At 37.9% G+C, this 14,763-nt stretch overlaps 1 protein-coding gene across 1 annotated transcript in view; it reads right to left on the minus strand.

The window, feature by feature from the left end:
• Positions 1-5,890, minus strand: part of LOC135474102 (glutamate receptor-like) — a 32,482-nt gene extending 26,592 nt beyond the window's left edge. The window contains exons 1-2 of the mRNA XM_064754106.1: positions 5,721-5,890; positions 4,435-4,584 (exon numbers count right to left, since the gene is read on the minus strand). Coding sequence (XP_064610176.1) covers positions 4,435-4,584; positions 5,721-5,814 — 244 coding nt within the window. The 5' untranslated portion in view covers positions 5,815-5,890. The remainder of the gene's footprint in view (positions 1-4,434; positions 4,585-5,720) is intronic.
• Between the last annotated feature and the right edge of the window lie 8,873 nt (positions 5,891-14,763).

The following is a 14,763-nucleotide window of genomic DNA, read 5'->3' on the forward strand; positions in this document are numbered from 1 at the left end:
TGACAAAGATTCCCATGTACATGTATACTGTCTTAATCTCGTACTTTATATACTTTACCAGTTCTTGGTTTGTGTTGAACGCTGTTTTAGGAGGTATCCTTGCAATTAATACTGATCTGAAACGTCCATTTTGGTTGACGGCTGATACACCAATTAACGTACATATAAACTCTTTTTCACTCACAGGGCTAGCCCAATGCACGTGCCATAATGGTGTAGGGCACGTGATATCCAACAAATTTCATGTTAGGCCACATGGATAGAGACAGCACATGGCATGTTATTGTTGTTGAGGTACAACCAACTCATTTATTCCAAGTTAGTGATCATAGTTATGACGCTTGTCTGGAATGTCCTGGAATGTTGGATTTCTCATTAAGCATACCGTTTTGTTGCCGAGATTTGCTGTCTTTGTAAAATGTTTCTTCTTACAAACAATGGCAATTGTGTTATGCCCTTTCTAAGAAAGATACTATAATCAAAAGGAGATAAATACACCTATAAATCATCTACTAGTGTCGAATCTAATCTCTTTATTTATTTATTTATTTACTGGATTGATTGGTGTTATTGGTGAATATTTCACTTATATGACGGTCAGCAGCATTACGGTGGAAGGAAACCGGGCAGAGCCCTGGGAAAACCTACCGCAATCCGCAGGGTAATGTCGAATCTACCAAACAGTAAACGTGACACGGTTGTATATATAAACGTGACGAATCTCTATATAAATTAGTGCATTTTACCACACAACCATCGGTATACATGCCGTGTGAATGTAATCTATGAAATGTGTAAGATGTATACAATCCCAAATTTCCCAAATGTGTCTCTAGCTAAACAATGCTGATGATGACTCTCTGGTACTGGAACAGTTGTAAACAACGCTGTACAGTGGACTCATCAACGAGAATAGATATGATAAGTGAAAAGAAGTAAGTTTGTGTACGTACCAGCGTGACTTAAATATGTTAAAAATGAATAAGTCTATGACTTGCACAAAAGTAAAGCATATATTCATAAAAACAACATACTTAGTAAAGAAAAGTAAAATGGACATGGGTTTATTTTACTGCTATTTTGCATCTACAAAACCTCAAGTTCTTTGGTTATAAACTGTATCTGTTTTGAAGGTGGCAATTGTTGTGGTTCCATACCAGGAGTGAAATAGGTTTATGTTTTAAAGCAGTGCAATCACCAGATTTTTATTCCAGTATAACTGACAATGACAAAATTACGGCAAGAAATACAGGCTATGCAGGAGATTCCAAATAGGGAAACTTTTAGATGGCTTAATTTGTTCCTTCGGGGTAAACTTTAATATCTTCAAGATTCATTACCCGCCTGAAGAGACAATTGAGTCCGTTCTTATATGACTACGCTTTTGCCGCTTGGCTGAGTATATTTCTGATTAGAATGAAATAATTAAGAGAAATGGCTGATCACAGAAGGACTGAACAGGCGTGTACTCAAATATTTATAATAAGAGATAAATAATTGATTATATTCAGTGTCCATTTTTCGTCATTTCCCAGTTAATAACATTAAGGCTAGTTCCACGTTAGAACGATTTTCAAATAATCGGATATTTATGTCATTTTCGACGGCTTAGAAGCAGCACCTAACCTTTCATTTGTTTGATAAGAACTCTCTGTTGCATTCCTCGAAGCTCGCTCTAAAAGCCATTATCACGGTTTAGATCGAAATGTCCCGATGTTTGTGGAAACTAAGACGCAATTATGGTAATGATTACCCAAGGCTGTTACCACGACGATTTTAGACTCCAGTCACACATACGAGACCCACTCCAAGCCATACTGTATACATCTGAGTTTGAAACTTAACATATAACATTCTATGCCGTGGTAAATAGCATAAGAAAGCCCGACAAAAACACGCAGAGCAGTACACACGTTTGTCGCGTTAAACACTTGAAAACAACTGAACTGCATTAAAATGAATTGTTTAGCTGTATGATGAACATTACTGCTTAATATCACTATGTTTTTTTCTTCTAAATCTAAACGTGAAGTAGACATAGTATGATTCTTAATAAGTTACATACTAAATACATCATGGTGTTTCTGTTCCATGAAATGAAAAGAGGTACCTATCCTTTTCCAGGATTAATTCATCTTGTTTCACAGAACACAAAAGTGAGATATTCACATCAAAATGCAGACCTGCAGGAAAAAGAACCACTCTTGGACAGTGATGATTTTGTCAGCTAAAATCTTTTCGTTTGCCATAGGCGAACCTGGGACCTCTGTGACTTATACGCCTTGAACTCTGGTGTCGTTTTCACTGATGGGCTTCTTAACCAATCAGGTCATTGTCTTGAATCAACATTCTGCTAGTTCAGCAGTGGCATTACATCAGGGGGTTTGTCAGGTACCTTTGACATGAACGCCGTATAAAACGAAAAGTTCACACTGCGTTAAAGTCCAATCAAATACAAAGGTTAAAAAATGATTTCAACAAGAAGCCAACATCCACGGTGGCATTGTTTACATTGAAGTTAGAATTCAATCCACTTGCAAACAATGTACATGCATGAATGCCTACAAACTAATCATTTTATATTATCTCTAAGTCAGATCTCACCAACAAATCACTCGGTAATGGATTATTTGCATAACAATGTGTAGCGTAGTGTAAAATGTCGTCTGTCTATTACAAAGAGATGCAAGTATGAATAATGCGTACAGCCTTAGTACAACGCTGGCTGCACCATCTGTCTATATGATAATGAATGAGAAATCCAACTTGTCCTATGTCCTACTGGACTGCAAACATTCTAACGGTTAATTAGTGTTTGTACACATGCTAATCTGCCACATGGCCAGCTGTTAAGCCATGATCATGTAAGGTTTTTGATGGACCAAACACAATTCACTCTGTCTATTTATTATGCAATCGAAACAAACGATTTACCACATTGTGCGTCAGCCTCTGATCATCAATCACAAGATATCAAATAATACTGAGTGACGTATTCATATTTAATAGGGTTTCGGTATTACCAATCCTTGACTAAACCCGCAATGTGCAAAAACCTTTTAACAGTACCTGGTTTATTATTTATTTAAAACTTATTCCTCAAATAAAACACAAACACCTATTTTTCGCAGAAAAAATGTTGTTTCCAGACAGTTTTTGTGAGATACAGACAATTTGAACGCAGACATGGTGATCAACCCGTTGGTGTTGAGGTACTTAAATCCATTTATATACTATTGCACGGGTAAACGAGCTATTTTTTAATAATGAGGTCCTAACGTTAGATATTTATATGGGAATATGTTTCGTTCCCAGTCGCTATAGTATGCAGTGTGAGATTACACTAGTACTTCTGCAAGGATCAACAGAAAAAAGTAGCCTTGTTATTAATTCCGGTTAGAATCAATAAAGTCCACAGTTCTTCAAGATGGCAAAAAAAAAACAGAAACAAAAAAAAAAAACAAAAACAAACATTAGCAACGTTGCGATCAATGGCCAAATGGCTCCAACTTCTAAAAATCTTTTATCATTTAACGACTATATACCTCATTTAGCATGCTATATATTACTCGATATTGAAAATATATACAATGTCATTTCACTGATGTCCAAAGATAATTATCAGATTTATTACTTTTTGTGATTGAAATTCCAGAAGGAAAAAACACACCGATAGTCATAATATGTTACTTAGGCTCTACGGACAGTCAATGGCCAGGGCAGGGCACATATGACGCTTGATGTGTACAGTGACTACAGATTTCGAATATGTTGCTTGTCTGTCATCCAGCTATGATTTACCAACAACCATTTATATTGCCTTTGTGCACGAAACGTGCTGTTGGTTTGGGGAAAATCAATTAAAGATAAAATTCATGCTTGAGACATTTGGTGTTTGGAGATGAGCCATTTAATTTCCACAGCAATCAACGTCTGAAGGAGAATAAACTATCCAGACGCGTCATGATTTTCAGCTCAGAGTATGACCCATTCTCTTGGCTAGTAATTGGTATCACCGCTTTATGTAATGTACAAACTGATTCCACTTCAGGCCTGTGGTGGGAATGAATATTGACTATTTGGACGCTGACTTCAAATGGTACATTGTTCTCCGGCGCACATCTATTGAAGACCAATGTGTATGTGCTCAGACGGATTTTGTATTGTTGCTGAAGTCCGATTGTCTCCCTTCCATCGAGGCTTGATCGAAAGGGATGGAATCAGACTAAACCATTTTATATACACATTTCCTGACACTCAAGATTGGGCCATAACCGAAAGCGTAAAGAGAGACAAGATCAACACATGAAACTCTAAATTCTATTTTGATTCAAACAATGCTTCCATTAATGCATAATGTGATTTCAGTCAGTCCCCAATACCTGCGATTACGATAAAGGGATTTGTTATAAGACAGAATATGTTTGTACTTACTTGCTGTACTCAGCTCGAAGCTGTCTGACACTTTCACACTGTCCCCTATGTGATCCAGCTCAAACATGTCGTTGTCTACTTTATTAAATCGTATAACGGCGTACCGGAAGGCAGCCTCGATCTCCCTCGATTCCGTATCAAAGATGGAACCTTAAAAAAGATATATTTATATTTTAGTTAACATTATTCGCATAATAAACATCGTGTGATTTTAGTTACACATAACCCTTGTATGTAGCAAGTAGGCCAAAATCATAAAATAATAATGGTCATCGGCGCAAATAACAGCACCTTAAGCCTTTCACATTAAAGATTAGCTTTATTTGCTTATATATTAGAGGGTTTTGTCTTCCCACACGAATTCCCGCGGGGAAGTCTGACATGATTGAGAGGTACCCCCGTGGATGTATGGTGTGAGGGTAGGCGAATTTAGCCAGCTGATGTCGGGTGCACATTGCTAACAATATTACTCAGTACATCAAATATCAGTAGTAAGGCGACATGAAAAATTCAGTGATGCAAAGTGAATTAAACATTTACACCCCAGTCTTAAGACATTATCGTGTTGTATACCTTTAGAAATATAACAATGTTTGCAGCAAAAACAGCGGAATTCTGACATCGTATCTTATTTAGAGGACAATGGCAGATGTGTCCATACCAGTCTATTCGGTTTGCGTGGGTTTGACCCTTTTCTTCACCCCGAGATACATGGGATTTTCATGACAACGGGGTTTTAATCACGAGTCCGTGCTTTACTAAGTGGTGAAGGATCTATGTCCATTCCCTTTTCATCTGCAGCCCTACCAGCAGATATGTGAACCCATTGATATGGCTATACAGGCTCGTCGCTATCTCCAGTCGTCAAGGCATGTACCCAGCTACCCATTAGTGAGGCACGATGGCTTACAAAATTCGCAATGCATGAACTACGTGATTTACGTGCTAATTTTCGTCCCCACAAAGGGGCAAATTCAACCATTTTGCGGGAGTACATGATGGATAGAAAGTAATGGAGGACAAGTATCACGTCGTGTTTCATGCTTAGTCATGGCTTTTCCTCATCTTTACACACTCTAAAGACGAAAACCAGGACTCTTATTTTATAACGGCACATTATCTTTCCACAGCCAGCACCAGACGCCTTCAGGAGATATGAGATAGTAGAAAATGGTATTTATTGTGGTTCCACTCGCTGTTCAATTCAGATTTTAATCTAGGAATAATTCTTATCCGGCTCACGAATGGAAAAACAAGGCCAAGGAATGAATAAGGGTTCAACTTACCAATTGGTATCTTTCGCAGAGAAGAGATTCCGATGAAAACATGGCTGGCCACCCAGTAATGTAAGAACACCGCGGCGAGATTGTTCACAGGCATTTCCACCTTTCGAGCATAACCAAGGCTAGAGACATATCATGAAGGGCTATTTCCATCCTCTGTGTGTAAGGCTATAGCTCGTCATGGGCGACAGTCACCTTCCCCGGTACCATACAGCCATGCCGACCGTTTTAGGATAGTCAATGAGGGGCGACAATAGATACGTTTGCGCATGCGCTCCCAATAAAGCTAATTCACTTTAGTGCTTTCTCGGCATACGATAAAACTGGCAAATTTCTTCTAATGCGCAAACGTACGCCTTTGCGCGGGACAAGACCAATTAATTCTTTTCGTTAATTCTACCGTACCAACCGACTTTCCCCAGATATTTGCCAGTCATTTCCCAAAGAGCAGACGAAGAAAATTGATCCAGGACCATTGTGAGAAGAGCTTACCGGGCAGTGACGTCTCGAACATACCCCCACATGTTCACACCAGTACTGAACAGACCAGTTTAACCTAACATTATTAAACCAGAAAAAAGGCTACTTTATTTCCATCGTCTTAAAATATAACTATTGTGATCATTGACAAAATGGCTCATTTTTCTGCGACGTTGATGTGGTAGTAGCACAAACAACGGCTATCAAGGAAGGTGGCCATGCACAGAGCACCCAGCCTGATCATCCCCTCAATTTGTCCATTAGAAGTTGAACTACGGCTCGACAGTGCACCAATGGCTGTTAGGCTATCGATCGCTCCTCCATAGCCGCTTGGCTAAGCTTGCCAGGCCTCTCTCTCTTGATCCCCCGGTTATACGTTAACGGAAATTTGTCAAGGGCAGATGTTACCGTCATGTATAGAAAATGTTGATCGTTACCGGAAGTAAACCAAAGCGCTCGTGGCTAGCTAAATGCTGTGGTGTGAGCTCCTGCAAAAGCTGATTGTAGTCAATGAGACAACGTGTAGCGCTGGCTGGCCAATTATCTTTAAACGTCGCAAAAGACTTCTTCGTCGTGAAATAGCTTGCTTCTTGTTTAGACTATATGCACAAAACAGCCTGCTAACTGATCAAACGAGTCAAAAAGCCAAACCTTTGGGCGTCGAAGATATCTCTGTGTGTTAAAGTAAGGGTGGTCTTAATGGGGATATTAGATACACCGAGTTTTCGTTGAATTGCCTCCCTTGGCACTGTCGGTCGACGGTGTTCACAGATACTTTCATTCCTAAAATGCAAATGTTAAAATGTCAAAATATCCCAGGTCTTAAAATAATACATCGTGTTAAATGCTGAAAACATGTGAGCCCCCTGCAATAATCGTAAAATGTTGCGCTTGAGTGATGATTCTTTGCAAGTAAGAATACAAGACCCTTTTTGATGCAGAACACAACACCGATAAGTGTTAATGTCACATTAACATAGTGTAATGAAATTGAATGGCATTTTTTTAAATGATCAATTTTTCACACTTTCGAAATCTTTAGTCTAATATTATAAGCACTTTCCTACCTTCTTCAATGTCTAAATATTTCATTTAGCGTTATCAAATTTATTTACATCTCCGTTTCAATAGAATACTTTGAGCACGATGTTTCGTACCCTTTTGTACGCTTGAGATGAAGGAAGTATAACTCTAATGAAAATTTTAACTCAAATAATTACTGATTATCCTGTCATTTTAATATACCGTTATAGTGAAAAAAACGACCATTTCTTTACAATTATTTTATAGCTCTTTAATACACATGCAAACCTACCCTATGCATGTTAGCCTATGCCAAGATAAACTTGATAAGAAGCTAAGAGCACACTGTAATGAAGGTAAAATTTTGACTCTCAAGACAATATATCTGTTCTCATAACACGATAAACAGGACATTACACATCATGCATCATAGTTTACTTGCTAAAGTATTGTGATTATTTGTGCATTTCTCCCTGTAGGGCAAATTTAACATCAGTTTAATGGGCTCCGGAAATCTCTCGATGTAAGCTCAACGATCAAGAAGATCTAAATAGTCACCTAAAATAGCAGACCTAAAATAATGACCTGTAATATGCTGTATAATATAAGCATTGAAAATAGGGGAAAATAGCAGCAAGGACAAAAATAGATAGTTTCATTATTCGTTGTTAAATCCCTCCGTAGAGGGAAAAAAATATACATGTATCTGTATTTATCGTAAGAAAATGGATGATGCCCAAAGGGCTTTCTCGCTGCAAATAAGTCTGTCTAGTTCGGGTGCAGCTTTAAGTCAAGGAGGTCGACAGGAACTTGGTAAAGGTAGCTGGTTTCCTTAACCCATAATCCCAACAGACATCATATATGTGAACAATTGACCAATCACCAATCAACCAATCAATAAGTTTTAGAAAAAGTTTAAATGTAACCAGTACATATCTTTGCTTTTCTCAAAGTACGCTTTTATGATGAGAGTGTAAAGCATTACACAATGCTCTAGTCGCAAATGTTCAGTGGAAGATAGTGGAAGTGTAAAGAGAGTGAGACCAATCACAATGTGTAAATAATGTCTGAGATCCACAACAGCTCAAAAATAACTACAAGATCAGCAATTTCCTTTCAGCTGATACTTTTCAGTGCTCAGGCTGATCGTATAACAATTATTTTTTCATTAATTATTGCAGCTGAGACGTTCTTTTTTTATTATTTGAGAGAAGAGTCCAGACTTAAACCTCGACGGGAAATCAATATTTTATATTTACTAGTGTACTTCAGGGATAGCAGGGGGCACTGGAATTTTAATATTTGATAACCCCAAGGAATGTTACGTTCAACTTTGAACACCATGCGTCAGTGTTAGTCAGCTTAGGACCAGTGCCACGAAAGCTAGCTGTTGTGTTTTATGGCGTCTGGATTGGGTTTAGAAACAGTAAGTTCCAGACTTGGCCAACTGCGCAAGGAAACTGAGAGCAAAAAAAAAATACGTTTAATTTAAAACGTCTGGGGATGCCCCGCACTGTCGTGGGCCCGTTAATTCCGGGAAGGAATGAGGCTCCCAGAGATACGCCTTGTGTGCAAGGCCCACAATTACCATCCAAGACTGAACAATAAATTTAGAAAAAAATAGCCTCCCTTTTTTCCCTTTCTTAGTAAGTGCTGGGTAGAAGTTAACTTGTTCCATACGGTTAATAATAATTCTATACATAATAAATTCCGTGCGATTCACGTAAAATACAAGGCGCACTTTTGGCGAGGATATTGTGTGTGACCACAATTAAAAATTATTGATTCTAAGAGACATTCGTAAACCACACATAAATCGGAATGGGATTGTCCGGGTCAGTTATTGCAAAAATCTCAACACAAGTTTATATATACAAAATAAAATGTATGAAATATGGATGATTACAAGCAAAAGATTATCCATCAATTATCAATGATGCTTTGAAAGACTTTTAATTTTTGCGATTAGTTAAAAAATACCTCCACTGATTGCATAAAAATAAAATGCAATTATATGAAATCCTTTCATATAATAAGCAGAAACATTATCTTTGCCTTTTTGGGGGGGCCTCCGTGGCTCGGTTGATTAGCGCGCTAGCGCAGCATAATGACCCAGGAGTCTCTCACCAATGCGGTCGCTGTGAGTTCAAATTAAGATCATGCTGGCTTTCTCTCCGGCCGTAAGGGGGAAGGTCTGTCGGTAACCTGCGGATGATCGTGGGTTTCCCCCGGACTATGCCCGGTTTCCTCCCACTGTAATGCTGGCCGTCGTCGTATAAGTGAAATATTCTTGAGTACGGGGTAAAACAACAATCAAATAAATAAATAAATATCTTTGCCTTTAATGAACAGGTATTGAACGCTCATTTCTGTCACAACCTTTTTGTCTCATTATCATGAAGAAACTATTTTCATAATATCAAAATATCGTAAAACATACACAGTTTCAGTGTTTAGCAGTTGTTTATCGATTTGCATTATATATTATGGGTCCACGACCATAATATATTGACCTCTATGCCGTCAAAAATCTTATATAGGAGAAGCTGGAGATATTATGCGCAAAAGAACCAGGGATATCGACAACAAATTAACCCTGATTCTTTAAGACTTCTTAAAGTCAGTAAACACATTTGGGCATGCATCAAAAATATCATGAGATCATGATCTCAATATTACCCTTTTTAAAAATTATTTTCGGAGGATAATACAAAACGTGTTCATATGGAACATCACTTCCCTCGGAAATTCAGCCCACACGCTTTCTCTCTCTCGCGTGTTCAAAACCAGTTTAGGGACAGGAATTTTCTAACATTCCACTGCTTTCATTGTTCTCTGTACCTCCGTAGCGAAATGTAAATAACGGTTCTCTCTCGTGTAGTCTTACATGACATGTGTCTATGTGTGGAAAAAGACATTCGTATACCAGCCATCAACCAAGATGGACTTTCCAGGTCCATAATCGCAAGGTCAGTTCCAAAACCAGAAACTTAAGAAAATATATAAAGTGCGAAATTAGGACAGACATATACCATCAGAAGCAGTCAACAGTATTCAATGAGGTTGTGAAGACGCAAGTTTTTTTTCTAGGCGAATGAGTTAAATCAGTATTCAAATTGTGTACACACGCAGAAAGAATCACCAGTATGACTTTTTCGTTTACTTTAAGATCTTCAGTTTCTACGACCAATAATATATTGACCTTCATGGCTTAAATGAAAAATTATTGAGTATCGTGCTAAACAGCATTTTTTTAAATCAATAAATAAGAATATCAAATCTCTGGCGGACAACACTTTGCCAAATAATCATATTTTAAGCCCAGTTTTTGTGTGACAAATGATTCCTCTGGTCTGTTCATGTACACTGCATGATTAACTGTTAATATCAAGGCGACTGGGAATGGAAGCAGATGTCATCACGTCGAAAATTTTGTATTCAGACTGACAACATCGAGGCGTAAAACTTCACGATCAGGAAGCTTTACAGCGATTTGTTATACTATATGTCATAACCTAACACCAATGCTTGTCTAATTTTCTAGCTAAACCATATCATAGCTGGGTACTATCTCATGGACCCAGAGGTTAGATGCAGGCCAAGAGTAGTGGTACCTTGCGACTGAGATATTATATTAAGTCGTCGCCAAATCTAAATTAGAGGGAAATTTTTTAAACGATGCTTTTTACTGGCTGCATTGCATTAACCTTGGCGTGTGTAAAAAAGATATATCACTGAGTGCATATTTTTTTTAATTCAGTATATGTTAATATTCTCACTTTGTGTGCATTGGAATACCCTATAACATCAAAATGTATTGATTTGTATCGTATGTGGCATTTTAAATATAAGAAATAAATGTGTTCTATGATGAAGTACAAGTATTTATTTGAGACAATGACTATTACAATGTTCGGTGTAATGCTAGTCTCCAAACTGGATGGGATAAAAGGTACAATGAATGACGTACAGCATAGAGAATAAAACCAGAGCAGCGACAACGGTGTATTAATCGGCAAATGGTCACATGCAACCGGTGAAACACGGCCTCTTGTCGATTTACCTCAGATAGTAGCTTTTCTTGTACATTCTTAAATAATGGCAAATTTTATGCACCCTAGCACTAGGGCTCACGCAAACTTCAGTTTAAAAATACAGTGATGTTTATTGCATTTTATTAAACATCACTGGCATAGAATTACTCAGAATGCTGTGTTCTCATCACATTTAACATACAATAACATTAAAACAATGCGAAGTGACGTTTTGACTACAGGTGTTCAAACGATAGCTTTTGTAATGTTATTTGCTGATTTATCTAATTGTTTAACGCCATCACCCGCTCTTAAATTATTTATTTTCTGTCCACAATCTCTGAAGTAGTTGTCACCTCACAACCTTAAAGCTGCATAATAATTTTATTATCTAAAATACAGATTCTGAGATCTAACTAACGCATTTATTTCAAGATTTAATGTGCTAATCTAATGTATTGCCAGTGTGTAATGTGAACTTTCCCTCTTTTCATTCGACAGTGTGTTGAAGGGTTAAAAATTCATCCTGTAGATGGACATTAAAGCTCTGAAATATTTTGTTCTTTAAATAATTCCTTTTGTAATACAGAGCAATGGAGGCAAATCTGAACGACTCGTCATTTATCGTTATGTAACATATTACTCTTACCAAAGTATAATAGTTGTAATAGTATATATTCTGAGAATTATGAAATTTCATTCCACAAAAGCCCATTATGAAAAAACATTGCACTTTAAAAATCAGTGTCAGAAAAACAATTGTCTGTAAATTAATATAAATGGATTTATTTTATGGAGGAAACCAAACAGGGCCCCAGGGAACCCAAGACCATCCGCGGGCTGTTGGTGGACCTTCCCACGTACGGCAATCATTCTCCAAACAACAATTTTATACACATAGCGGAGACCGATACATTGTAAGCTAGATACACGTGCATCTGATTCCAACGATTGAAAACCAACAAAATTCAGCTTAACATACAGCTCATACATATGTATAGGTCAGTGAATGCTGCACAGATTCCACTTAGGCTATCTTTGAATGTAACAGAATTTTGAAACAAGGTATGTATGTGTCCGTCCTTTCAGTAGATTCCTGTACATTATTTTACCTTATACCGCTTGGACGGAATCAGCACGTGCGCGAGTTCATGACAAAAGTTACACAGACTTGTGTGACTTCATTATCATTTCATTTGACCGATACGTTGCCCCATCCGTCGCTGACAGCGGTAGAACGAAACCTGTAAAAAGCTGAAAATCTTGATGTATCACTTTCTGTGTCAGGTTCCAGAGTTAAACGAAAGCCTAAGAAAGAGTGCGTTTAACGTTACGGATAGAGATTGCTATACGTTCCAGGCACCAGCGTTAGCTTTTTTACTACTCTTACAATGACTAATTAAAATGGACAATCTAGAACAGGGTTTAAACTGCGCCGCAGGCTGCAGCAAGAACAAAGCTGTTAGCAACTTGAAGAAAACTAGAACTAGTTGAAGCAAGGTTAAAATCAATATCTGGGTGTAGTCATGCATATTTGCAATTCTCGTTTTGCAATATTGTTCAACATTTGAGGCCATGGAGGGCGGAGGTGTTTCTCTCTCTGGCCACGTTAACAGCTACAATAAGGCTGTTGTACATCCACGAATTGGCATATCACTATGACATTTCACCTCATCAATTAGTTGCAATAAAAATAATGTTTGAATACTTGGTTGAGTCCTATGATTTTATACTTTCTTTCAGCATTAGTTATTCCATATCACTACAATATCACTAATCTTGTAACAGATCATTCCTGTTGATGAAATATGTGTAGTTCTGCTTAATTCAAGAATATTTCAGCGGCGGCCACCATTATGGTGGATGGAAACTGGACTGAGCCCTGCAGAAACACAAAACCATCTGTTGGCAGACCTTTCCAAGTACGACCGAAGAGCAACCCCAACATGACATTTCCATATTATAGTGGTTGTCAGTTGTGTTATATTTCTTCATGCATTTGTGTCTCACAGATTTTACACCGAAAATAGTGCAGTAGTCCAAAGCATTGTAACTTCTTGGAACTGAGGAAATAAGTAATGGAGTTAGTAAAGTAGCTTTATTATTTCATTTGAGGCTATATTCTGGTGCCACGGGGCAGCACCAACAGGCCTTTGTGGTTCTGGGGAGGTCATTTTGAGCACTATTTTGTGGACTTTTAAGTCCAAAGAAATACACACGCATATAAACTTTCTTTTCATGTTGATGCACGGCGCTCAACGACAACTGGCTTATCATTTTGAGGAACAATACTTAAAGTTAACTGATGCATCCATTTCCTTGCACTGACTCTCCTCACATTTGAAATGACCAATCAGATGTGAGAACGGGAGATTTGATTTTTGCGTTATATGAAGTTTCCCACGTCACACTTTGTGTATTCTTCATAGATATTTCGTGACACAAGAAAGATGCATAATTGTTAGAATCACCATCTAAGCGAAAGAACTAGTGTCAGTCTTATTTTTTGCGACTTTTTAAAGGCTAATTTAATGCGGTCCATTTGTAGTTAAACGTGAATTTTCCTAAAGGCCTTTATGTTAATGTTAAAAGAACAGTAAAGATCCAAATACATTATACCAATATGAAAGATTAATTATATGTGTAATTAGAATATTAATGCCCCAGGAAAGTCAAAACAGCGGTACTTGTTGCTGTCTCGCTTGGCGCTCAGCGGTGTGAGGTTTTTAGCAAGAAAACAGGACTTGTTGACCTGGTGTCAATATAATGTGACTGGGTGGGGTGTCATGTTTGGTGTCTTTGGCGTGACACTTCAGTGTTGGCAGCACTTTGGCGCCATGGACTCGCCCTGCCACAGGAAGGCACAATATACATACACACACTAATCGTCATACGACTGAAGAATTGCTAAGTACGACGTTAAAGCCCAAGCCTTCATCATTCATTCAAAACATCAATTATATACAAACCATACCATTTTGTACGCATACCATTTTGTAAGCTTATTAAAGCTGCACCAAAAGTTAACACCTAATCTTCAACTGTTACAGTCTTTGTTTTCCCTCATCATTTGGCACAGTCAAACGTCTAGCTTACCTATTAGGGCTCCTCTTTGGGATCTTCCAGTTTAAGAATCCGTATGCCTCGGTAATAGTAAACAGCTTTTAACCACTGTCTTGGCACAGTGGAATTATAGGCTTAATTACTGGTAATCAAGTCTTGAGAACTGCTTAAGCACGATGGAAGGTTCCAATTCTCGAAGTTGTAACGTCTATATTTAGCGTCTACGTACACTGGAGCGTCCTTCGGGAAATCCAGTATGTCAGACGTCTGATAATCCAATATAAAAACCGAGAGGACTGCGCATATCACTAGATTATGTCCTGACTTAAAAATAAATAATTCAACGAAACCCGTTCCTTGGAATATTTAAAGAAGCCAAGAAAACCCAGGTGAAATTTTTGCTTGCAAATGGCAAAGACGGCTTTATTCCACACATTGTTGTTTTC

Source organism: Liolophura sinensis, chromosome 8 (assembly GCF_032854445.1).
Source record: "Liolophura sinensis isolate JHLJ2023 chromosome 8, CUHK_Ljap_v2, whole genome shotgun sequence".
In the NCBI taxonomy this organism is placed as follows: Eukaryota; Metazoa; Mollusca; class Polyplacophora; order Chitonida; family Chitonidae; genus Liolophura; species Liolophura sinensis.